The sequence below is a fragment of the Panulirus ornatus genome, chromosome 5 (genome assembly GCF_036320965.1).
Source record: "Panulirus ornatus isolate Po-2019 chromosome 5, ASM3632096v1, whole genome shotgun sequence".
Lineage (NCBI taxonomy): Eukaryota > Metazoa > Arthropoda > Malacostraca > Decapoda > Palinuridae > Panulirus > Panulirus ornatus.
In genome coordinates this window covers 38,608,943-38,636,915 of record NC_092228.1, presented here as the reverse complement: position 1 = coordinate 38,636,915, position 27,973 = coordinate 38,608,943, and the positions used below count along the sequence as shown (strand labels likewise).

Sequence of the window (27,973 nt, the reverse complement as noted above, 5' to 3'; positions counted from 1 at the left end):
TGGTAGATTAGAGTGAGAAACTATAGAAGTTGGAGTCCAAGTCTGGAAATCAGTGTTCCTCTACAGTCATCTGGAACTCTCCAATTTCCATGAAAACATTTTTCACATGTCCATTCTACCATATCATCTCCACTTCTGCTCTCATCCCATCCAATCCAAGTTCTTCCCATTCCTAACATGTTTATTGGTGCTTTCAATCTCAATTTTGAATACTGTTGCATGTCTTGGAAGTTACCTTTCCCTCCTCTCTTACCAGATATAACATTGGCTTCTAAATTTTGTCAACAATGCTTCCCCCCACCTGCTTCATAAAATCCATGGTTAAACTTTATCAATCCAACAGTTTTCTTTAAGACATGTTAGAAAAATGTTAATCATCTGCTATGAAAGCCCTCTAGAAGTACGTATTCAGCTGAACTTGTTCATTAATCACAGCAAGTTTAAACAATGTTAAAGCAAGATAAGCACAAAAACTAGCATCTGCAAGTTTATATATGTAAATACATGATACACTGAGACATTGAGCAAATACAATGTGGACGATATAGTTGTAAACGTAATTCTAACAAATTCGCTATAAAAACCACTACCTACATATAAAGCATAAAATATACTGAAATCTGCAATCTGTACAAAGATGTTTCCAGTCTGTGGTACAATATGAATTGGATCAGGAATATAACACAGTAAGTTATCAACACTAAGGTACTAATATCAACCATACTCTATATAACTGAATATCTCAATCATTTCAAGATACTTCATCAACAATAAGGCAATTTCAATTCCGAGATCTTTAAACAATTCAAACACAACTTTCATACAGTCTGATGTTTATATGATAAAGGTGATTTTCTATGTAGAGTATGTTTATACATGTAATAATGTTTACAGAGAAAATACCAAGTAAAAGGTTTCTTGTAACATAAGAACTTTAATCTTAAGCTCTTAATTGTTCTTGAGTATGTTCACTTTGCTATTACACAACATAAAGCCAAACCATACATGATGGAGTACACGTGTGTGTCAGTGGTGCCTTTGGTCCACTTACAGGTAAAAACGTCTACCGTAACTCTCTCTACCATCCATCCCCCACCCCCAGCCTAATACTTGGATTATGCCTGATTAGACATAAGTGTGTCTACCTCCATTGAATTTGATTGTTAAAGGGATATGCATACGAGATACCTTTCTAAATGAACCAGTAACTCAGTGAGAGTCTTGTAAGAGGCCTATGTGGGAGCTGAGGTTACCTCAGTGTCAACATTGAACTGACATTCTTTGGCCCTTCAACTTTAGGAATTGTGACCCAACTGACTGTAGTGACTTGATGACAAATTTCTCGAGGGTCAAAGCGGCAATCAGCTGACTGACGTCCGTCACCAAAGTCACCTTGTGCCAACCAAGTGTTCGCAAAGATACAAGAATTGTCTTATTACTGTGAATGTCATATAAAATCCATGTATGAGTGCACAACTAAGCAAGCTAGTACCTTAGTTTTCCCATAATCATGTTTATGTTTACTGCTACATTAAAGTAATGCAACCATCATAAAAATATTCATCATAATGTCCACCATTAATTACATAATATACGTCAACACACTATTACAGCAGTTCAGCAAGTATGTAACTTTGCATCACTCAATGTTCATCATCAAAACAAAACGTATGTGAACATGATACTAAAGCAGTTCAACCAATATGTAACTTTACATCATTAATGGTAACTACTAAGTACATAATGTACATCAACATAAAACTACTGCAATTCAACCAATATGTAGCTTTACATCATGTAATGTTTAACAAGTCATCACTAAATGTATGATGTATAAACAATAAAATTTGCTCTGTAGAACTTCTAGTGCCATTTAGATACACTTCAGTTTGTGCTTATCCAAAGTGTTAAAGTATCTAGCCTCACCTTGATCTTAAGCTCTTTTATGGTTAATTAACTAGTCACTATTACTAACTGCGTAAGTGAATTATATCAACAATATTATCAGAATAAAATTAAATACATGAAAATGTTATAATACATATATTTGAAAGATTAAATACAGAATTACTGTCATTTCTAAGAAATTGCTGTTCCACAGCAAATCTCTGAAACATGTGTATCCCATATAAAATTGGCTGCATGGAAGAACAAAATCTTGTAGTGGGTGCAACAAAATGACATTTTCTGGTGCTCCTCATCTTCTCCCGTTTGAAACTGGATTATCACCACAAAGTGTTGGTCATTCATGTATATAAATATTATTTATTCTATCTTTATTATACTTTGTCGCTGTCTCCCGCATTAGCGAGGTAGCGTATGGAAACAGACGAAAGAATGGCCCAACCCACCCACATACACATGTATATACATGGATGCCCGCACATGCACATATACATACCTATACATTTCAACGTATACATATATATACATTTTTTTTTTTTTTTAAACTATTCGCCATTTCCCGCATCAGCAAGGTAGCGTTAAGAACAGAGGACTGGGCCTCTGAGGGAACATCCTCACCTGGCCCCCTTCTCTGTTCCTTCTTTTGGAAAATTAAAAAAAAAACAAGAGGGGAGGATTTCCAGCCCCCCGCTCCCTCCCCTTTTAGTCACCTTCTACGACACGCAGGGAATACGTGGGAAGTATTCTTTCTCCCCAATCCCCAGGGATATATATACATATATATACATATATATATATATATATATATATATATATATATATACATATATATACCTACACAGACATATACATATATACACATGTACATATTCACGCATGCTGCCTTTATTCATTCCCGTCGCCACCCAGCCACACATAAAATGGCAACCCCCTTCCCTTGTGCATGTGCGAGGTAGCGCTAGGAACAGACAACGAAGGCCACATTCGTTTACACAGTCTCTAGCTGTTATGTATAATGCAACAAAACCACAGCTCCCTTTCCACATCCAGGCCCCACAAAACTTTCCATGGTTTACCCCAGACACTTCACATGCTCTGGTTCAATCCGTTGACAGCACATCGACCCCGGTATACCACATCATTCCAATTCCCTCTATTCCTTGCACACCTTTCACCCTCCTTTATGTTCAGGCCATGATCACTCAAAATCTTTTTCACCCCATCCTTCCACCTCCAATTTGGTCTCCCACTTCTCCTTGTTCCCTCCTAGGGTTATAAAATAAAATATTAATAAAAATTGTATATGATGAAATGACCCAACCTGTAACAAACAACTGCCCTCCAAGTCCAATTCTACATCTCATTTCACATGACATTCTAACTATTCGTATCACTGATGCCCGTTCCCTTTAGGAACTCGTTCAAGGGGTTGGCCACGGCAAAAGTCTTCATAACTGTTAAACTCCAGTGCTGCTTCTTAGCTTTAGTGCCTCACCCTTGACAGGCCATGGGTAGAGGGCAACTCTAGTGCAGTGTTTTTCGAGATTCCTACCTAAGATTCAACCAACTCCTTCTACCTAATGGGTCTACCTAATGTTTCAACCTAATACTTCAACCTTATGCTCCCAGTTAATGCTTTTACTTTCTACTTCTACCTAATGCCCCTGTCTAATATTTCTAACTAATGCTCCTATCTAGTGTTTACACCATACATTCTATCTATTACTCCTACCATTTTGCCAAAAGGCAGGGAATGTGCACTCAACACAGGAAAATCTAATTACAAAGAATGAGGTGTGTGACAAGGAGATTGTAAGTTTGTGGACAGAATACCAGCATTGAATGAAGCAGAAAGAAATGACAACTGCTTGGTTCAAAGGAGTGCAACTTGGCAACCACTGAGGTGCTGGCTCACTATGCAGCCATAATTAAACCTTATAATAAACATTAATCCTCATGTGGATGATCCTCAGAAAGAAACAATGGGAAGCATCACCAGATTTGAACCACACATCCAAGTCTTAGTGAAGGGACACACATACACAGAACACTTGAGCAGTGGCTGTACAGTTCCACAAATTAAATACTACCAGTATTGCACTTTCCTTTCACATAATGTACAATAAAGGAGCAAATCTGTATATTCATTTGTCCCTACCTACATATACTGTTCACTGTCACGTAGAATACAGACTGATACAGAAAAAGTCTACATCGTTTGGTCCCAGTAAAGCATAACTACAAACCCAAATATCTAACTAAGATTCAACACCAAAGCTCTGATAAAATGAAAGATTTTGATTTAAGTTTAGCAAACTTATACATGAAGGGGAAAGGTTGTCTTTTCTACTTCAAAAGTTAATGCAATAGCAGTACATTACTTGATAAAGAAAACTAGTGAATGTCAAACAGTTAATGTGAGTGCACACTTCAGTGAGGATTACCAAAACCACAGCCCTCTATCCTCAATCAGGTTCCATGGACTTTCCTGTGATTACCCCCAGCTGTTTTATCTAATCTCATAGACACCGTACAACTGGGAGGCACTCTCACAATTAATTCAAACCACTCACTCACATCATCACTTACTTTAACAAATTCATTATTCCAGTCATACAACCTTTTAAGAGCATTCAAAAATCATTTCAAGTCAAAACTTCCCAAAGTGCTCTCCTATTCAATTTAATATCATTGTAAGCATTTTAAACCAATAAATCCTAAACAAAATACTTTCTCCTAAACTCCCCTAATTACTTGTCTAACTTCAAAAATTTGGTTGACACACCTTTTCCCCTTCCTAATTATTTACTGGTGAAAAAAGATGGTTGGGTGGTGCTGACATCAGTTAGTGTGATACAGGCCTAAATAAGAAGACTGCAGAATGGCAGCTCACAGGTGAGTAGCGTCTGTTCCTGTTCAGAATTTTCAGCACAGCCTTCACTGGTCTGAGTAATTCTGTACCCAAAATGGAAACTACAGTATTTGTAATGCTTAACATCATTAATGAAAAGTATCTCTTGTAATGTATTCCATTGCTCTACGGTTTCCTCTCTTACTTGCAAATGAGACAACAATGAAGTTTATGAGATGAAAACACTCCTTTCAAGATCATAACTCATAAAGAGAGCATTACTGGTGCACTTCTGGAAGAGTGTACTGAAACAAAACTCTTGTTAGAGGTGGTACAGGGTCCCTGGTTTTTTTTTTACAAAAGAAAAGTGGGTTTAAGAACACGACCATATGCTATTAGCAAACTGGATGAAGGCATCGATTTTCTAATGACACGTCTTAAATTATGTTGCTTTAAATTATTGAAATCATTAAGTAGATCTCCCTTGGCAAAAAAGAAATCAATAAAATTCAGACATTATGAAAAACATACAAAAAACTCACGACACAAATCTCTCAATATAATAAAATAATACAGAATGTTTATTTTACACATACACACAAATCAATCTGAAGATGTGAATAAAAAAAAGAGCTCAATATATACAGTGTTTCATACAATATCATACAAATACTTTTCTCTATATACATACTAATGTCCTTCCACTTTTTCATGCTAAAGGGAGCTATGAGCAGCACTTTAGTTAACAAAATAATATGCTAAAAAATATGCAATCATTCTTTCATGTTCAGACCATTAACCTAGTAAGATAAAAGTAAAAAAAAAATGAGGGTCTACTTTATTTTGAGGTCAACTTACACTATAGGATTATATGATACATCTAACATAAAGAATCAAAGTAATATTTCTATTCATCATCATTCAAACTAAATTCTACACGACTCACAAACACACAAAAAAAATCTTTCACAACTGTTTGCCATTTCTCACTTACGAGGAAAATCCTTGATTAGCTCCTTCCTTTTATAGATAAAAATATCTTCATAGCAGCTTGACTGGTGAGACATACACAGTGATCATTGGCACACCACCAGCAACTACATTCAGAGAATGACAAAGATCAAAAAATATAGACTCAGTGGAAGAAACAAGAGTTTTGTATGGCACTGATACATTGATTTATAATAACCACTTAACAATGTGAAAAAAATTTCATGGCATTAATCTTCTCATAACCCAATGACTGCTTATGAATGACTGCTTATGTCCTGTATACAGCATAGGACACATCTGGCAGTTGACTGAGAGTATGTTGTATACAGTCTGAGAAATACAAAAATCCTGGGCACAGTAAAAAGCAGAGAGGGGAGTCAGGTAGCAATTACTGGCAACTCAGACAATGTGTCTACACCCTTTGCCCATCCCATCACCTTAGCTGCTCAGTTGGGTGTAGCACATTTTTTCTGCATTGCCCAATAAGCAAAGCAAATGTATATAGATTTATACAGATTATGTATACAAGTTGAGTATCCCTTATCCAAAATGCCTGGGACCAGAAGTGTTTCAAATTTTTATTTTTTTTGGATTTTGGAATATTTGCATATCCATAATGAGATAGCTTGGGGATGGGACCCAAGTTTAAACACAAAATACATTCATATTTCATATATGCCTTATACACATAGCCTGAAGGAAATTCATACAATATTTCTAATGATTTTGTGCATGAAACAAAGTTTGTGTAACACTGAACCATCAGAAAGCTATGGTGTCACAACCTCAGCTGCCCAAGTGGACAATCTGTGGTTGTTTGGCATCACCTTCATTCCTGACTCTGAATTCATATGCTACTGATAAGCAATAATTTTCTTACACTTATTCACATATAAGTACTTAACAGTACAAAAATATGAAATACCATTAATACAGTGAAAAAATAATGTATTTAGGGGTGGAATTTTCCACTTGTAACGTCATGTCGCCGCTCAAAAAGTTAAGGATTTTGGAGCATTTCAGATTTCCAAATCAGGGATGCTCAACCCGTAATGATTTATACAAATACAAATAATGGAACACACATATATTATTGGGAATTATAACATGATTGCATAGTGAGATGTGTTGGGGGTGGGGACGCATCATATACCTGGCAGTGTTGTAGTCTGAACATTCATTCATTTGATAATTGGACCTTCCAGATAAGTAACATGTCACTTTAGTGATATACATATAATTTTTCTTTTTTAGAAAAGGAGCTCTTTAAATTGTAAGACAAAAAGTAATAGAATTTCTTAAAAATTGCTGGAAATTGTTGCACTGAGGGCCCACTAAATATCTATGAGTAGCTGCAGTCAGTGGGTTAAATGAGACATAAAAAACTGCAGTAGCATATAAACACTTTATGCTCAACTCAAGTGAGAACTGCATTCAACATTGCAGTGGTATATGTATTCTTTATGCTCAAGTTATAAAGTTAATCCTGAGGTCATATTTTCATTGACAAGGTACTAAATGAAAAATAGCTGTTACTTCTGTCATTCACTATGAACAAATTCAACAAAAACTTAATTCTTTCAACAAGTTCTGCACGTGAACTGATCATGAATCAACTAACATGAGAATAAACACTAAACAAAGAGAATAAGTTTATACATATTCTTTGTTTAGTTTTATAAACAATAAATAATTTCACAAATTATTCAATATAGAAGTGAGAATTTATAATCTCCTGCATATCATTTGTTACAATGAACTATAAAAACATTTGTTCTGCTCTGGGTACCACTGTGACACTACAAGCGTAGTCAGTTCTCTGTTCATTTGAAGTGCCTCAAGAGAAACTAAACAGTAAATCACTTCCTTTAAATGACAGAAAAATATAATAACCATCCATATATCATCAAATTCATGTAGCTCCAGGGCCTTCTTTAAAGGGCTCCAATAGCTCTGAAGCTTCATTAAATTCAGAAGCAGGGAAATGAGTGACTCCTTTACAGTGAGAAGTCCCTTAATGGGACAAATGACAATGATAAAACCTCATCAGAGGTGACTTTACATCTGATGTATAACATCCTGCATGAAAAATAAGCTGATTATTAATTATAATAGTAGTATTAATAAGCAAATCAATGTTTCACTTAAAACACACTTGGCACATGTTGAAGATGTATATGAGTGTTTAAAGGCAGTTATGTACCTGATCCACCTCATGAGACTGGGAACTGAGTAATGATGATAGATATTCAGTACAGTTAGTAATATATACAAAATTTCTTAACAAACTCACACCTTTAAGTGACCATCACAAAAGCTTAGTTCACAAGTCAGACAATTCCTAAAGCAGGGTATGTTAAACTGAGTGCACTTTACCAAATTTGGCTTCCATTTAAATTCTAAAGTATTTGTTTTTATCATACAACATAATGCTACAGGCAAAAAAGAGTTTATACTTTTTTATGGTGATTTCCTTTTGGATTAACTTGCTGAATGAGATTTATGATTATGATTTATTTATACATCTCAACGTATACATATATATACACATGCAGACATATACATATATACACATGTACATAATTCATACTGTCTGCCCTTATTCATGCCCATCGCCACCCCGCCACACATGAAATGACAACCCCCTACACCCACATGTGCATGAGGTAGTGCTAGGAAAAGACAACAAAGGCCACATTCGTTCACACTCAGTCTCTAGCTGTCATGTATAATGCACCAAAACCACAGTTCCCTTTCTACATCCATGTACATGTGGGTGGGTTGGACCATTCTTTCATCTGTTTCCTTGTGCTACCTCGCTAATGTGGGAGACAGTGACTAAAAATAATAAAAAAAAATTTTCACACATATTCACCTTATCCCACATTAGTAAGGTAGTGCTAAGAACAGAGGAGTGTGCCTTAAAGGGTATATCCTCACTTGGCCCACCTCTCCATTCCTTCTTTCGGAAAATCATAAATGGGAGGGGAGGATTTCCAGACCCCCGCTCCCTCCCTTTTTAGTGGCCTTCTATGACATGCAGGGAATACATGGGAAGTATTCTTTCTCCCCTATCCCCAGGGATATGTATATGTATGTATACGCTGAAATGTACAGGCATGTATATGTCCGTGTGTGGGCACCTATTCACATACACATGTATGTGGGTGGACTGGGCCACTTGTGAAATAATGCCATGTTGTTTAAAAGTATAAACTATAAACAAAAGTGCAACCATGTCAATACCTGCAGTAGTCCCAAGCATTATTGGATGAGAAAAGAACTGAACATTTGTAAAAGTGTGGTGAGGCATGCCCAGATTCATACTATTTACATACTTTTTTTTTCCAATAACTTATTTCTATTTCTGTTTCAAAAAGAAGGACCCTATGTCTGTCCTTAAAAGATACACATGAAGAAAGGAAGTTACAGATAGACTGTGGTATGGAGAAGAATAAGACTAACAGATTAAAGATTGGATTCATTGGAAAATCACAAATGTAAAAAATCCAATGAGTGTAGAAAAAGACTCTGCCACTGACACATTACTGATCCCTTAAAAAAGAAGCATACACACACACATGACCTCATCATGATGCTGACTCACCAGGTGAGAATAAGGGGAAAACTCCTCTGATGGACAAAAGATTATATACGTGGAAAGAAACAAAGGATGCTTGTCAGAGGTGCCTTCTCCAAATGGGTGGTCACCAGAATGTGCCAAAGGGTTCTGTTCTGGAACCATTCCTCTCCTTGATCTATATAAATGACTTGCTTGAAGGTATGGATTCCTACCTGAAAATGTTTGCAGATGATCGAAAGGTCTTAAAGGAAGTGGAGAGCATGGTGGACTGCATCAACTTACAAAGGGACCTTGACATCCTCCAAAGTATGTCTGAAATATGGTTGATAAATTTCAGCCTGAGTAAATATAATGAGGATGGGTCACAGTGAAAGAAAGCTGCCATGTAATTATCGTATAGCAGGATACAAGCTGCAAGAATCTGTGAGGGATAAAGACAAAAAAAATAAACACTGTCCTTAAACTCCCACTAGAGTCCCACATCAGAAAAGTCAAGGAGAAAAGCTGTGCACTCACAAGTATTAGAATAGTAATTAAGTTCGTGTATAAAGAATTATTCAGCAAGCTGTTTCCATCATACATAAGGCAAAAGCTGGAATATACACCTAAAGAAGCACACAGAGATAACAGAAGGCCCAAAGGAGAGCAATAAAGATGATACCAGAATTACAAGAGCTGAGTTAGGGGGAAAGGCTAGAGGCTTTTTAGTCCACCTTAGAAGACAGAAGATTGAGGGGGAAACCAGATCACAACTTCAAACTTTCTAAATACAATGATGGTATAGCCAGCAAATAGTTCTTCAAGAGATGTAGGGATAGAACAACCTGAGGACATAACATGAAATTAAACAAGATACTTGGGATAAGAGACATAATGAAATACTTCCACAGCATAGGAGTATCTGATGAATGGAACAAAATGAATGAAGACAAGGTTAATGCAAACAGCACACAGAAAAGTTCACAAGATAGTGCCCCCTGCACAGTACAAACAGATAATTGGAAAAAAAAGATGAAATTTCTATTTGAACACCACACCTGAGCCTTAGTGATTGGTATGATTGTAGCAAAGACTACCTAGAAAAAAAAAAAAAAGGCCACATTGAAAGAGACAAATGGAATACAAGGTAAAAATGTAGAATCTGAGAGAGGTAGTTCAAGCTCTTCTGAGAAATGCTAATTCAAAATCCAGAATGTAGCATCATTTTTCAGATTGATACCTGTCTCATTAATTTGTCACCAATCCTATCACTAAAGCTTAATGAATATGAGGGCATGAAAAAATAAGTAAAAAATGAGATGAAGAAGGCCCTTCATATGGAAATGGAGCTGTCTAAAATATATGGTAATGAACTGGAATTTAATAATCAGCAGCCTAAAATACTATGTGATGATGAAGGAGAGGGAGTGTTGGATGAAAATAATGCTAAAGTGTTCAAAGACAAGGTGAACAGTAGATGACTGCAAGAGGAAAATGATCATCTGCTGGTGAAACAGAAAGAAAATGTGCAAAGAAAGAAAAGATCATCCGCAGGTGGAGGGGAAAGAAGATATACAAAAGGAATATCAGTATCATTTTCTGCCAAAAATCTGAGACAGTAAGGCACTGGATGGACCCCACCATAATGACATACAAGAGAACTATCAAAATAATGACATACATGAAGAGGTGAAACACGCTGGAACATGGAAAGATGATCTGAGTTACAAAAGGATACATAAACACTGGGGAGTGTTATATGATGCTGAACTGGAGAGTTTATGAAAAAAGGAACATGAAGTGTAGCAAGGTTTAAAAAAAAGGGGCCCAAAACTGGTTGTAGTGCACCATGACAAAAAGAATAAAGAGGAAGAGAACATTACGAATAAAAACTCAAAACAAAGTTCTAGTGATACAATGGGCATTAGTATATCTATCTATCAGACTTGATCGCTGTTTCCTGCATCAGTGAGGTAGCGCTAGGAAACAAGAGATGAAAGAATGGCCCATCCACTAATATACACATATGCATACAAAAACACCCATACATGCACATATACATACATATACACATACATACCAACATATACATAAACATATGCAGACATATACATATATACACATGTACATATTCATACTTGCTTGCCTTCATCCGTTCTTGGCGCTACCCTGTCCCATGGGAAACAGCATTGCTACCCCCTGCTTCAGCGATAATGAACACTTTATTAAGAACATGCAACAAATCATAAGAAAAAGGAGACAGGATATAAAAATTTAAGGTTGGGAAAGTAGGGGATAAAGAAAACTAGTCATGTATCTCTTGATGTTGTAAATGATGAATAAGAGGAGCAGGATCAAAGGGCTAGAAATTTTCCCTTCAGGTATTATTATTTTAAAGAAAAGGAAAAACGATGCTAAGCAAGGATTTTTTCCTCAAGGCCCAGTTATCTGTCTCTAGCAGTACCTTGTCAGGAATTGAGAGGATCTGCTTGCATAAGATTAAGGTATACTTTAAAGAACAAGCCACCTTTGGTGAGGTTACATCACTGTCAACTGACATAAAGGAATTCAATCTAATCAAGGACCATCTTGTTTCATGGGAGGCCATCATATCCCTATTCCTGTGTAGAGGGCAGCACTGAGGCTTCAAGAGCCCATTAAAGGAGTCTTGGGGTTATACAATGATAATAATAATAAGCACACATATGTATACTATATAATGATATATAATACTCAAATCTGACCCTCTTTTACTTTACCGCAAAGAGTCAGAATTTTCTCAATATACAAATACAGTATCAACTTCTTTGGCAACTTATCTACACACAATTTTCATGTGTTTATCTTGAGAGGTTCTGAATCACAATCAAACATTGGGGTGAGGAGAGCAGAGTCTGAGTGATTGATGATGTGGGGAGCCTCATTGAACTCATCTAATTCATTAGAAAGGTCAGCCTCATAAGCCAGGAGAAGGTATTGTTCAGACCTCTCTGGCCATAGCATGTAAGTCATGAAGGAATGGGCCAGCAGGTCAGCTGAATATGTGAAACCTGAAACACAGAATGATCAAAGATTAATCACAGAGAAAGAGGAAGTACCTACAAGTAATATATTGATACCAAAATCTTAGCCAATACCAGTCCCAATAACAATACCTTCAAAAAAATTTAAAAATTGAATTCTGGTTCCTGTTATTCTATTGTTCATTTTGAATAAGGTCAAGAAATCATTTTGTAGCCAAATAATTACCAGACTATGCCTTATTCATTAAAAGGTATAAAAATTGTAAAGATACTATATTTTGACTATAATGAGAGCATACAAAGAAGAATATGTAAGAGATTAATGAGCTCCTTTAGCAATGCAGATCTTACTCTCAAATGTTGAAAGGTTACAGGAATATACAGAAGCTGCCTTCTGGAATTTGAAGGAAATGGAAGACCTCCTCCATATGGCAAACCCACAAAAGAAATTTGACAATAGTTTTTTCTTGAAAAAAATTTTCTTTTTGAAATAACACTTTCTTGGTGAGCGTCTGCTGCACAGTCCTATGTTTCTCCATTATATCCCTATGCTGGTATAGCAAAAAGGCTTAGAGAACAAATTTCTCTACAGTATCTCACTACTTACTGAAGTACATACAGTGCCAAAATTGATCTTTTAATCTATGAAATCCCTTGCCATCTACTTACCTAATAACAATTTATATCTCCACAGATGAGAAACTTGAAGAGCAATGAGTGCCACCACAGGCAGGTATATAAACCATACAAGTGAGGCAGCACCAAAATGAAGGAAGAAGTGTAGCTTGTTAGTGTTATGCTCATATGTCATCGTGTTTCGCAGCTCAAACAGGAACCACACCATAATTAATACGCGTAGTGCCAGAGTTAACCATCCTGGCCATGTTTGGTATTCATCTATATCCTCTATTACATCAACCTCCATCTATCAAAAAAAAATAATCAGCAATTAAGCTATTATTGATCAGGCATGCTATGTTACCTCAGATCTAAGTATTATTCTGGAATGTGTAAAATCTTATAGAGGATTCTACTTGACAATGGAAAATCCAGCAAAATGCAGGATATATTCAATTATTACTGGACAATTACAGCAGACCTGATGATCAGGAACATCTTAATAATACACATCTAATAAAACAATTTAAAGTTGGATGGAAAGTATTGCAAGTGAAGTGTAATGAGAATAAAGAAATGCACTGGTATGGGAAATAAAAAAAAGTTTCTCCATGCCTAAGTCATGAGTATATCCACAAAAGCTGGCTCTAATGCTATGCTCAAGTTGCCCTCTGCCAGTGGTCTATTAAGGATGAGGAACTAGAGGCTAAGAAGTGGCAATGGAACTCACGAGTAATAGAGACTCTCTTGTCAATACCACTTCTTGAGGAGGATGCCTGAGGGAACATGTGTCTGAGATATAGATATATACATAGATGGATGGGTGGGTCTAATAAGAGAATCCCTTTGCACACTCACTTTTCTCTATTCTTTTACTAGACTGGTTACGTGCTTGTCTATGTGTACCTTAACTCCCCCATCTATCTATCTATCTACATCTCTGATGCCCATTCCCTCTGGGAACTCCCATCAAGTGGGTGACCAAGGAAAAAGTCTCCATTTATCCCTGTCCTTACATGCCTCCCTTGCATAAACAATTCCATGCAATTTTTCCCAATTTCTCTCACCTCAGTACTCTTCCACTCTATTTCCCCAAGTCACACATGCTCTTTTTTCACACCTACACTTTTAATCATACTACCTATCATACACTCTCCTCATAAATTTTGTCTTGCATTCTTTCACATGCCCAAGGCACCTCAAGGTATTGTTTCACCCTAACACTCCAGAATTCATTCTCTTTTGCATTTCCTCCCATACCAAATATTTCATTACCTTCTTATCAATTTCTTTATTCCATCTAGTCATAACATATGCTCCTCCAAAATAACTCATTTCCAGAGCCTGGATTCTTAAATTCTATCATCCTATATCCATGTTTTGGCTGCATAAGTCATGGTCATGGGGACTTTGCTGTCTCTTCATCCTTTCTTTATTTCTATACTAACACCTCTAACCTTTGATATTCTATTAAGGGACTCAATGACTCTTCTCCCTGCATGCTCTCTCTCTTTATCTCCCCTTCCAGATTTATGATATTTTGTTTGAGAAAAAAGGGTCTAAAATAAGGAAATACTCTTATGATGAGGAAAAGAGTTAATCCTCACACAGTCTAAGAATAAAACAAAAATGTGCAAGGTAAAATTCCAAATGAACAATAAAAGAAAAAAGAATAAAGTGAGTCATATAGGAGGCAAGTTGAGTCACATTGCAAAATAAAAAGATAATCAAGTGTAAACAGTCTTGTTATTAATGCATCAGCCAATGAACAAAATCTAATCCATAAAATTCAGAGGCATGAAAAAACAAACACTGCTGCAATCAATACAAGATATCAAACTGGAAATATATCAAAGTTAATACAGTGTCTGCTCCACTGTCATCTTGGAATCTCAGTGTGGGAGATCTGACAGATTATTTATTCTTTCATCCAAGCTTGCTTGATACTAAACTGATTGTTTTCTTCCTAAAGCAGTGAGGAACTAATACTGTCATGCTTCTACTGCTATATGCTACAAATATGGCCTTGAAGGCAAATACAAATTGGAAACACATTAAGGAACCAAATTATCTACTTTAATCAGGCATGCATTTAAGTTTCATATAAAAGGAAATGTTCTTAAAATATTCACGGTAAGTAATATTACCTGTTTTTGCTAAGTCAAAGAAAAACATCCAGAATCACACATAATCTACTCCTTCTAGGTAAAAAAATGGAAATGTATGAAATTTTCCATTCTGGCAACACAAGGTATAGTGTTTAAAATTTCTTAAGGGAACAATAGGCACAATGAAAGAGCTTTTGACTTAAAATGTTAAGTTCTTGGATATGTACCTCTTATCTTTCAATACTCTGTGTCAGGGTTTGAAGCTATTTCTTACCATATTCCAGAAGTACAGGGTGAGTATGAGGATGGAATAAAGCCCCCACAGGGAAAACAGAAGAAAGCGACGAGATAACATCATCCGAGTAATGGCCCAACCTTTCGCAAGCAGCAACAGCAACATCATGAATAATGACTGAAAAAAAAAAAATATATATATAAGAAAAAATCATAGTCATGTGACTAGCTTTGTTTTTCATGAGACTGGAGGATAACCCTTGTTAATGGAAAAATTATGCCATTATCTAAATAAAACATGGGATGGGATAGTCAAGTCATCAAATAAATTGATGAGTATTCTCAAAAAGAAAAAAGAAAAGCACCTTACCATGCAAACTGTCATGAAAAACAAAAAAGGTAAAAAAGAACTGTTGAGCCCTGCAACAGTATTCACCATATAAAAATTTCCAAAAATGTACCCATGATAACTATAAACTGATATAAATGAAGTCATATTTCTATCATTCCAAGCACTGTTCTACTGCTGAGTTACCAAAGCCAATCACAAAACTTGCTGCTTCTCATAATCAAAATCATCAAATACCAAAGGCAGACAGCTAAGCTCTCATCCTCCCATGGTTGAAATATCTATCAGCATAATGCACTGGAAAAGATATCAAAAGCAAAGCCCAAAATTCTGACGAGATTCACATTGTAAAATCCAGGTTTCTTGAGTGATGTGTAGATTTGTAGCTATAATATATCAAAAGTTCAAGAAGGACAAACCATTTCTATCTGGACATGTGTGTTTGTTGCACAAATCACTTATCACCTAACATCTCACTGAACATTACATTTAAATTTAGTCCAGTTATTATCATATACACATTCACCACCCTTTTTGAAAATCTCTTAATCATTTGTAGTTTTATCCTGTAAGAGACAGGGAGCAATAATTAAAACATTATTTGAAACAGCATTTGTAGTTAGTATTAGTTCTGAACAATATTTCACTATTTTTTTTTATTATACTTTGTTGCTTTCTTCCACGTTAGCGAGGTAGCGCAAGGAAACAGACGAAAGAATGGCCCAACCCACCCACATACACATATATGTACATAAACGCCCACACATGCACATATACATACCTATACATTTCAACGTACACATACATATACACACATGCACACATTCATACATGTTGCCTTCATCCATTCCTGCTGCCACCCTGCCACACATGAACAAATGTGATTAAATTACCTGGGCTAAAATATTGAACAGATCCCCTATGATATTGACTCCTTCACTTCCTTCACCATCAAATGAAAACACCAGGAGATGTAATGTATCAAACAAGAGGCCTGCTAACTGCATTATGAGTGTTGCTGTGAACAGACGGGTGATGGGATGTATCTGAAAACCAATAATTCCAAATGTTATCTATAAGCATCATATCCATGAGCATAAAGTACAAATATCAAAATTAATATACAGGTGATGAAACATAGCTAACATAATTACAGCAATTCAAACCTTCCTTAAGAAGGGTTTCTAATGTTGGCTGAAATATTTCTTTAGCATGATCTCTTCCATGCTCCAAAGGCAGGAGCTAATAATTTACATGATGGCATCCATAAGAATAGAGAAGCATGGAGACATAATATAAATGTAATTATACATATCTTTAACATAAGTTTTCATTACAGAAAATATGATAAAGTCTTTAGCTTAGGAAGGAGAAAGTTATAAGATGATCAAAAACAGGTATTCATATCTACTAAAGGCTTTAATAATATCAATCAATTGGGCTTCTTACGGATAGATTCATCTGATATCACTCATCATCAATACAGACTCCTGAGCAAACATCTGACCTCAAACAAGGTACAGTAATTTTCCCTTAAAAGGATAGTAACATGTAGGATGATTTAACAAGCAGAACAGTTGAATGCAGAAACATAGATATGCTGAAGAATAAACATGAATATTTTGCTTCCAATTTACCTGACTTTCTTAAGCCTTCATAGTCACATGCAAGTCTACTTGTTGTTTTCTCTTTGAAATGTATATATGTCTTTCTACTATTACCACACCAATCCATGAGCTAATCTCTTCTGCTATCACATACAGCCTTATTAGGAACCAGTGTTGTTTGAATTCCTCTGTATCACAGTGTATCCTCTTAAACCTGTTCTAAATGTGATCTTCTAGAACCCTAACATCTTGAAAACCTGCCAGTGTCTGCATTTTGTATGGAATTAAAACTCAGGTTGTGGATATTTTGTGATGGAGGTGCAATCATTTGTGCATAACTTTTCTCCCCAGGTTTGACATATGTCCCAAACCCACACTGTTTAGTGAAGGTTTGAGAGGATAAAGTGCAAACCAGGGAGGAAATAGGTTTTCCTCTACAGTCCTGAAATGTATCCCAATCCTGACACCCCTGGACACCAGTAAAACTAGACTGGATTAAAGGAGATACAATGTAAACATACCTACAGGCTACAACATAAATCAGTCATTAATATGATATTTTCTTTTTGATCAAATCATAACTTTCCATACAAAAAAAGACTATCTTACTTGTTGGAACACAGTGATAATTCAGTAAAGAAACCCCATAATCTTTTAATATCCTATTACAATAAAAAGCTCTGCCTTGGAGCCATAGGGTGATGATAATGAGGGTGGTGATAGAGCAAGGGTGATGATGGACTAAGGGTGGTGAGGGACTGAAGGAAGTGATGGAATGCAACAAGAATATGTCTTTCTTGAGGACACATATGGATAAATGCACCATCAATCCTGGCTTCCTAAGAGGACAAGATGGTGGAGGCCAGTTATGTCTTTTGGGTTGGGTAGTGATACTATCACTGTCCTAAAATTCTAAAAAAAAAATCAGTCAAGAGAAACTAAAGTTAGAGCATAGAAACCAATTATTCACAAATAATATCACTCCCAAAACATAATAAGTTCATGAAATCTTTATAGGAAAGGCTGACGAAGAGGATATATAACAGAAGTTGAGGGAACAAGGAGAACAAGGAAACCAAATGAGATAGAAAGATGAAATGAAAAAGAATTTGAGTGATCAGGGCCTGAATATGGAGGAGGGTGAAATGCATGCAAGGAATACAGTGAACTGAAACAGTGAGGCATACTGGGGTCAAAGTGCTGCCAATGGACTTAATCACAGAATTATTACTGTATAAGTTGATCCAAGTGATTGACAGTGTGTAGGTATCACTATTCTTTTTCACAGAAGTATTTGAAGTTTACAGTAAAGTACAGCAGCCAACTTTTCATCTTTTCCTTACAGTTTTTTGAAACTTATAGTATAGTACATAAGACAACTTTTCATCCTTTCCTTACAGTTATTTGAAATTGACAGTAAAGAACATTTTATCTTATCAATGATATAAGAACAATATACATCAGGAGACACTGTATTGTACTCCCATATTTTTCTATTTTCTTTGTTTCCTCACTTTCATGTGAGCATCCATACCTAAGTTCTGGCAAAGAAAATATAAAGCCCAGGAAAAGTTTGCATTACTGTAAAAGTTCCAATGACAATAGCTGGTATGGTCTGGATGCAAAAGTTTAAGGGCCCTACTAATCCAATTTAGGAATAAAGTACCACAAATTTTGTTTTGTTATGAGACTGTAATGTACAGAGAAAATATGTGTCAGGTTATGTAAATTTTGTTTGAGTGAATGGTCACTACTAAATGCATGTCAGAAAACAGAATGCTAATCAATCTAACATTCTTCAATGGGCATCTTATACGATCCTACCACTCCCATAACTATTTGAAGCCCTCCACATCTCACCTGATGTCCACCTCTCCCATAGCTCAGGGTTATGAGGTACCTGGTGAGCTTCACTGCATCCACCATTATTGTCAGTCTTCAAATTTCTCAGATGTACTACTGTATTCTACTTATGTCAGTTTAAATGTACAGTAGAAATACAGAATTTATGGTATGCAGCATTTCAATAAAAAAAATATTGCATAGTTAAGGTATTCTTTCCTTGAACAGCTGTTCTCAAATTGACCACAGAATGTCACTTGTACACACGAAATTTAGTGTGCAATCTTATTTGCTAAGCCAGGACATTCCCAAATGCAACACCCATGCACATAGTCCAGGTTTGGGAGGTATTACTATCACTCTCCATCAGATGCAAATTTTAGAAACAAACATTCAAATGAAAGAGCACACTAGTGCAAATTGCAGAAAGTAGTGATCAAATGTGACAAAGATGGAGAGCAGTACCATACACTAATCACAAGAAAGTTTTATAAGAGAAATGGGGATTTGTCTTATCACAAAGAAAATAAAACAGCATAATCATCAGAAATTGAAATATAAAAATTACACAGATAACACTGTCATCATTCACCAGACAACATATGAGAGCTAAAAGTAAAATTTGAAGTAAAATCTCTTACCTGGCGACATGCTGCATATACCTGGAGCGGAACCAAAACGCAACCATAGAAAACTACACACACCAAGTAGATCTCAACTGTGTCCTGTAAAAACAATGGGCATAACATACTAATTCTACCTCACAATGATGATTTCTATCATCAAAGGTATCACACAATCACCAAATGGCAACCCAGATATTTCATACTCACTTCTTTATACATGATGGTTTGAGTGTGAACATTCACCAAGATGGTACAGGCTCTTGTCAATGACAGTCTGATCCCAAAAGTGCCATCACTGGCACAAGGCAGTCTGTTTATAACTTTAATGTAGTGGGTTCTATTAGATGGATATGTGTGCACTGTATAAAATGTGATGAAATGCTTCATCCTAAATAAATCTAATTCATGACATGATGGTTTGCCAGTTGTAAGACGCATTAGGGTTGTAGGGAAGACAAGATTTAATCTCAGTTGACCAGCTGTAGATAATCAGAACTTTAGGCCTAGGAGGGCTGATACTCTTTTTGGAGAGTGTACATAGAAGAAAATCAAATTTGTGTGATTTCATTCTACATACTGTTATACACATCATAAATTTTACTGTTTTCAAAAGGTATGATTTCACATGTTATACACATTTACATATCTTTCAATAATATTTGTGCAGAGGCTCCCCGACTTACGTAAAAGTTATGTTCCTGACAACAATGTGTAAGCTGAAATTTCCTCATGTTGAAAACCATTTAATTTCACCCTAAATCCCATCATCCAGAATAGATGAGTCCTATTCCTGGTTACTATTTCATTTTCCCTGATACTGCATTGCATGGGCATCTGTTTTCTATCACTATTGTATGCTGCACTCTGTAGCATGCTTGTCCACCACACTTACACCACCCCAAAGTCCAAAGTGCAATGCTAACACGCTTAAAACACCACTACACTGAGCAATAAGAATATGAGAAAGAAATTACTAACTACAAAAAAGAAACAGGAAAAAGAAATGATCAAACTGTAGGAAAAACCTATTTATCTTAATCCTAGTGATGCTCAGATTCACCATGTACTTTTACATCATGAAAATTAATTTGAGCTTTAAATCTATCAAACCATTCATGACAAGCCACAAATTATCATTTCCCTTTAACATCTTTAAAGAGACTTCTAGCTTTTGCTCATACCACCATAAGACTTACTAGTGCATGACAATGATCTGATCTTCCATCTACAAAGTTATCAATTTCTCCATCTCATAAGTACGTCAGCTCACTCCTCAGTCTATAAAGTTATCAATTTCTCCATCTAATACATAACACCAGCTCACTCCTTGGTTACCACCAAAGTGAGCAAGAAAACTATGGAAAAATTACTGACTACAAAAAAAAATTATCAAACTGTTAGAAAATTCCATACCTCAATACAAGTAATGCTCAGATTCACAATGCATTTTTATATCATGAAAATTAGCACGTGGTATAAATCTATGGAACCATCCATGACTGGCCACAAATTACCATACTTTCCTTTGACGTCTTCAAAAGACACTGAATCTGATCTTCCATCTACAAAGTTATCAATGTCTCCATCTTGTAGATAGGACCAGCTTACATGTTGGTCTACAAAGTTATTAATTTCTCCATCTCATAGATAGCACCAGCTTGCTTCTTGGTTATGACAGTTGATTTTAAAGGCGCCGAACCTTTTATGTATTCCTTCATTCACTGTTAAGGCAGCCAGCCTGAGCTCAGCAGAATGGAAGAGAATGTTTGTCAACCTTCATGCATCTTCATAATTTTCATTTTCATTCCCTTAACACTTACAAGGAGGTCCTCCAATTTTCCAGTTATTACGATGTAGAAATAAGGATGGTATTTACATTAAAAGTCACTGAAGATTCAAAAACAGTGCAGTGGAGATGTAAATGGAACCACAGCAACCATGTCACTATCAATGTAAGATGCCCATCCTGGGGAAGTGGCTGCCCACCTAATGCATCCCTCTGCCATGTTCCCCTGCACACGCTACTTAGCGTTGCTGTTACTAACGCATATTTTTACTATCATGAAAAAATATTGCATCTGAGTTGTGGGAGAATTTACATAAAGTCGGATTTCTGTACACAGTGTTTTCCATAAATCTAGGTGCTTCTGTATTTTTGCATCTACATGTTACTCATGTATTACATATTTTTATGGACAGGATGTTATTTACATTAATAAATGAAAAAAATATTTTCATCAAAAACATATACAATGATACATGAGAATTTTTTTTCCTGTAAAACTGATTATAATAGCAGTTTCTTCAATCATATTTCTTCCATAGTTTTTTAAGTTCCAAATGGCATCAAAGGGTAAGATGTGGAATAACATATCATTTGGGAATTCAAGAAGGCAAGAAGGTTTAGAGCTATGACTGTGGCTTGGCACACTCTACTGGGTCCAAACCTAAGAGAGTCATAGGGCAATGAAAGGGTTAAAATAACTCAATCATAAGTAAATATACTGACCTGCTTATCAAAAGAGAAATGATACTCAAAAGGATTATGGTCAGCTGCATTGGGTTTGCCATTAACAATGTTTAAATCATACTCCATCTCTAGAGGTATGGGAACATGTTGCCATGCACATGAAGAGTTCCGCATACAGGCCACCAGGCTGAGGTACCAAAACCTGCGAGAGAGTAATAATCAAAATTTTGATTCCTGTTCACTTTGTTTGCACCTTACCCATGATCCCTAATATTTTCTACATTATTCAAAAATTCTGTGTATCATCTTTAATTCTATTTCAATGATAAATATACAAATATACAAAAAGCGAGCTAAAACTGTCCTTTTCACTACCAGATATTATAACAAAATCATTCACTGCATGAAAACATTTTCATAGTTGTAAAAATAAGAGGTTTTCAGAGAAATATTAAAAATCTATGCTACAATACCTCAAAATTACATAATCACATATTCATATAAAGATATAATAACATACCTAAATATTAAATGATACAATAACATGGGAAAACAAATGTTCGCAGAGAGGAATAAAAAATCTAAGGACATTCCATGTATCTTCATAAGGCAGTTTTGCATGATAAATCCTGAAAGTTGGTGCCATGCATAGTGCCATATCCAGACAAGGTTCCATACAGCATTGCTAATTCCAAGTCCAAGCACAGGTTATACATGAATGTAATGTACTTACACATATTCATTGCTTATACACCATACAGACATGACATAAGCAATCAAATACATTATACAGCCAACACACTACCACACTGTTAATGCAATATAACAAATTTCACACAACTTCACTCTACCATATCCTACATATTTTCTAGTGCAAAATGACCCACAATACATGGGTATATCCCACCTAGGATTGTTGATATCTTGTATAGCATAAGTGAGTTGATTCTTTGGCACCACATTGAGTGGGTCATCTTCATCAGGACACAAACTGTCTTTGGGACATGGTACACGGCGCAAGAAGTCCTCACGGCCAGAATCATGGCAACGGGCATCATAAGCTTCCTTGTCCACTTCCTGTGAAAGTTAAGAAGGCTTTCCAAATCATGGTGTTTTCTTCCAAGAAAAGAGCCTAAGATTCTAAATATTCTTTCTGTAATACCTTAATTGTGTATTAACTGACTTTATTCATAAAAGCATAAGCTTGCTAGAAACACAAAGAAACTGTATCAATGTAGTTCTTCCGCTATGAAGAAATAAACCTGTGGCCTTTTTTGTCTTTTCCTAGCACTACCTTGCTGAAGGCAGTGGGTGGGTGGGTGGGTGGGTGGGTGGGGGTGGGGGGGGGGGGGGGGGGGGCACAGTGGCAACAGAAATGGATGAAGGCAGCAAGTATGAATATTTACATGTGTATATATGTATATGTCTGTGTACATATATGTATGTATAAATTGAAATGTATTATTATGCAGTGGTGTATCTAGGGTATGGCAGGTAGGGCAGATGCCCTGGGCACCATTTGAAGGTGGTGGGGTGCCACTCAACAGGTTTGTTTCTTGACATATGCTACCCGATTGACATTTCTAACGGTTTGGTTTTGTGAGATAAAAAAGAAACTCGCCTAGTTTTCAAGTATAGTAATATTTTGCTACTATCAGTTGCATTACCGTCACAATTTTGATCAAAGTGAAGTGTTTTAGATATCTGGGCGTGGATTTAGCGGCGGATGGAACCATGGAAGCGGAAGTGAATCATAGGGTTGGGGAGGGGGCGAAGGTTCTGGGAGCGTTGAAGAATGTGTGGTAGGCGAAAATATTATTTCGGAGAGCAAAAATGGGTATGTTTGAAGGAATAGTGGTTCCAACAATGTTATATAGTTGCGAGGAGTGGGCTATAGATAGGGTTGTGCGGAGGGGGGTGGATGTGTTAGAAATGAGATGTTTGAGGACAATATATGGTGTGAGGTGGTTTAATCGAGTAAGGAATGAAAGGATAAGAGAGATGCGTGGTAATAAAAAGAGTGTGGTTGAGACAGCAGAAGAGGGTGTTTTGAAATGGTTTGGTCATGTGAAAGAAACGAGGAGAAGTGAGAGACCAAACTGGAGGTGGAAAGATGGAGTGAAAAAGATTTTGAGCAATTGGGGCCTCAACAAGCAGGAGGGTGAAAGGCATGCAAGGAATAGAGCGAATTGGAATGATGTGGTATACCGGGGTTGACATGCTGTCAATGGATTGAAACAGGGCATGTGAAGTGTCTGGGGTAAACCATGGAAAGTTTTGTGGGGCCTGGAAGTGGAAAGGGAGCTGTGGTTTCCGTGCATTACACATGACAGCTAGAGACTGAGTGTGAACCAATGAGGCCTTTGTTGTCTTTCCCTAGCGCTACCTCATGTGCATGCAGGGGGAGGGGGTTGCCATTTCATGTGTGGCGGGTTGGTGACGGGAATGGCTGAGGGCAGCAAGTATGAATGTGTACATGTGTATACATGAATTTGTCTGTGTATGTATATGGAAGTATACATTGAAATCTATAGGTATGTATATGTGCATGTGTTGGCATGTATTTATATACATGCGTATGTGGGTGAGTTGGGCCATTCTTCTGTCTGTTTCCTTGCACTACCTCGCTAACGTGCGAGACAGCGACAAAGTATAATGAAAAAAAAGTCTTTAAGAGTTTATATAAATTCAAGTTTGGCCTAACTCTTCATCAGTTTATAATTACACTGTATATATTTTTATATACATCCACTGTATGTACATTTTTAATCAAGCCAGGGGCAAAATTTCAGTGCTTGCCAATTCTAAAATTGACTTCATTTAACAGGTTAATTCAGTGTCAATAAAATGATTAAACATTAGTTCATCACCAAATTTGTATTCAGCATGAAAAATACTTCTTATAATGAGCCTTTAAGGAAATCTATTTTACTGAGAGAAGTACTGAATATTGAAAGGTATTTTTTGGGTCCACAAACTTTTCCTTTCAAAATTGAAAGATAAGACATTCAAACACTTCTTCTTTTCTTTCTTTCGTACTATTCGCCATTTCCCACGTCAGCGAGGTAGCGTTAAGAACAGAGGAATGGGCCTTTGAGGGAACATCCTCACCTGGCCCCCTTCTCTGTTCCTTCTTTTGGAAAATTGAAAAAAACGAGAGGGGAGGATTTCCAGCCACCCGCTCCCTCCCCTTTTAGTCGCCTTCTACGACACGCAGGGAATACGTGGGAAGTATTCTTTCTCCCCTATCCCCAGGATATCATAACGCTCTCATTACCTGCTACATACTCAGTAAATACCATACAAAGGAACAGAAAATACCTTAAAATTGACTTCATTTGACAGCTTAAATGAATGTCATAAAGATGACTAACATTATTCTAACACCAGATTTGCATTCAACATGAAAAATACTTCTTATATTGAGTCTGTAAAGGAAATCTATTTTTCTGGGAAAAAAACAAAAACTGAAGGTAATAGTTCAGGAGGTTTTTTTAGCTCAAAAACCTCGTTTCAAAATTTAAAGACAAGACATTCAAACATTTCTATACTTGAAATAATCATGGAACATACACCATAATCCTCTCAGTTACAGATTCATACCCAGTAAATACAATGCAAACGATCAGAAAATATTTTAAAATGGACTTCGTTTAACAGCTTAATTGAATGTCATAAAGACGACTAAATGATATTTCAACACCAGATTTGTATTCAGCATGAAAAATACTTCTTATAATGACTTTTTAAAGGAAACCTATTTTTCTGAGGAAAATACCAAAAATTGATAGTAATAATTACAGTGGCGTATCTAGGGTATGGCAGGTAGGGCAGATGCCCTGGGCGCCACTTGAAGGGGGGTGCCACTCAACAGGTTTGTATTTTGACATGCCCAACTGACATTTTTAACAGTTTGGTTTTGCGAGATAAAAAAGAAACTCGCCTAGTTTTCAACTATTGCAATATTTTGCTACTATCAGTTGCATTACCGCTTCTACGCTACAATTTTGATCAAATAAGTCTTTAACTTTTGCATTACAGCTTCTACGTTACAATTCTGATCAAATAAGTCTTTAACTTTAAGTCTTTAAGAGTTTATATAAATTCAAGTTTGGCCTAACTCCTGAACAGTTTATTATTATACTGGATGTATATTTTCAATCAAGCCAGGGGTGCAATTTCAGTGCTTCCCGTAGGTGCTATTTCCCCTAAAAATGCCACTGTATGTATGTATATGTGCATGTGTGGGCGTTTATGTATATACATGTGTATGTGGGTGGGTTGGGCCATTCCTTGTCTGTTCCCTTGCGCTACCTCGCTAAGATAGGAGACGACTATTAAGTATAATAAATAAATGAATATATTTTTTTTTTTTTTTTCCAAAAGAAGGAACAGAGGAGAGGTCCTGGTGAGGATATTCCCTCAAAGGCCCAGTCCTCTGTTCTTAACGCTACCTCGCTATCGCGGGAAATAGCGAATAGTATGAAGAAGAAGAATATATATATATATATATATAATTCAACATTATTCAGTATGAAGAAAAAATAGAGTGAAGGCAGCAAAACAAGAAATAAATTGTGGAAACAAATAACAGCAAATCTCAGTATGAGGATTAACTAAATCTGACTTTTTTTGGCATGATGACAAAGCATTATAAATCATAAAGAGGTTTTTGTTCCATAATGCACAACTGAGATTTTCTTGCGTACTCATGTGTTTTGGTAAGACAAGTTAGGTTTGGCCCTGATTCATAAGAATATTCCAACTGTGCTATTTGTCCTTCACATCAACTGCTGTTATCTAAAACTTACATAACATATCGAGTGACAATAAATAAACTCCTTTAAGACGATGGTATGACCCTTGTACAGAGTATGGTAAAAGGACATACCATTACATCAATACCTTAGGGTAATACTGTCCTGCTGAAAAGTGTGATACATGGATTAGGTTCATTCACACTTTGCATTGAGATTTCCTATAAAATGATACATGCATTGAGTAACTGACCTGGAACATGAGGCGGCAGGTCAGGTCAGGATCTGCAGCCGCCCGGGTTCTGTTCCTGTAGAAGGCCACAAAGAACTGCCGGGGTAGGAGGGCTAGAGTCCCATACGTTCTGGAACTTGTGTTACCACTCAAATTACTTATGTTCCCGAATATAAAGCCTTCTGTGAGTTCCCTCTCATGAGGAGTCGTTTTTTGAAAACCGAATTTTGTTAAGAAAAGAAAGAATTCATCATCTGTCCTCCATAGCCCTTTGATATGAAGGCCAAGACAACATTGAGAGGCAGAGGAGAGCACGGTTATTAGTGCAGCAATTTTCGTATAAATCATTTTCCCAAACTGTTAATTCATGGCTACACATCAAAACCACCTTCCATTATAATCATCCACTCTCCACTGCAAACACTAAGCTTTTCCTGTAGTTGTATTGTTCTTCTCTATTCTTAAAGATAACAGATTATGACTCATTGCTGGCCGTATCCTTTCTTCTTGATTATCCTTCAGTATTCACATGTAACACATAAAGAGTAATGTTGTAGTAGTAGTAGTAGTTGTAGACTGTTGACAATCGCTGTTCGTATGTAATCAACGCTCATGGATCATTTGGTCTGTATTTATGATACTAATGACCGAAATTGTATTATTTTTCTTCATCCAGAAGGCAGTATATTTATGTAATAAGGATAGAAAAAAGTATATAATTTCATGAATGAACCTTACATCTTGGAAGATAGGAATCGAATGCCGTCAGAAAGGGGAATCATACAGTTTTGTTTAT

General features: G+C 36.3%; 1 protein-coding gene across 2 annotated transcripts; it reads right to left on the bottom strand.

The window, feature by feature from the left end:
* Window positions 1-471: 471 nt before the first annotated feature.
* LOC139748669 (integral membrane protein GPR180-like) lies at window positions 472-27,973 on the bottom strand. Of its 2 annotated transcripts, XM_071661949.1 has the most exons (9): window positions 27,199-27,973; window positions 23,096-23,265; window positions 22,228-22,390; window positions 19,734-19,817; window positions 16,537-16,689; window positions 15,335-15,472; window positions 13,004-13,259; window positions 12,139-12,361; window positions 472-9,644 (listed from the first exon to the last, which is right to left on the bottom strand). In XM_071661949.1, the coding sequence occupies exons 1-8, from the start codon at window positions 27,523-27,525 to the stop codon at window positions 12,144-12,146; spliced, it is 1,509 nt and encodes a 502-aa protein (XP_071518050.1). In that variant the 5' UTR covers window positions 27,526-27,973; the 3' UTR covers window positions 472-9,644; window positions 12,139-12,143. The 2 variants fall into 2 exon arrangements, with proteins under 2 accessions (XP_071518050.1, XP_071518049.1); XM_071661948.1 differs by having other exon boundaries at window positions 472-12,361.

Bases quoted from the DNA above. Each gene is read 5' to 3' on its own strand.
- LOC139748669 (XM_071661948.1), bottom strand. From the start codon at position 27,525: ATGATTTATACGAAAATTGCTGCACTAATAACCGTGCTCTCCTCTGCC. The intron at 23,266-27,198 runs GTCAGTTACTCA...TAACTTTCACAG, and splicing joins CCTGCCGCCTCATGTTCCAG to GAAGTGGACAAGGAAGCTTA. The intron at 16,690-19,733 runs GTAAGAGATTTT...ATTGGTTTTCAG, and splicing joins TATATGCAGCATGTCGCCAG to ATACATCCCATCACCCGTCT.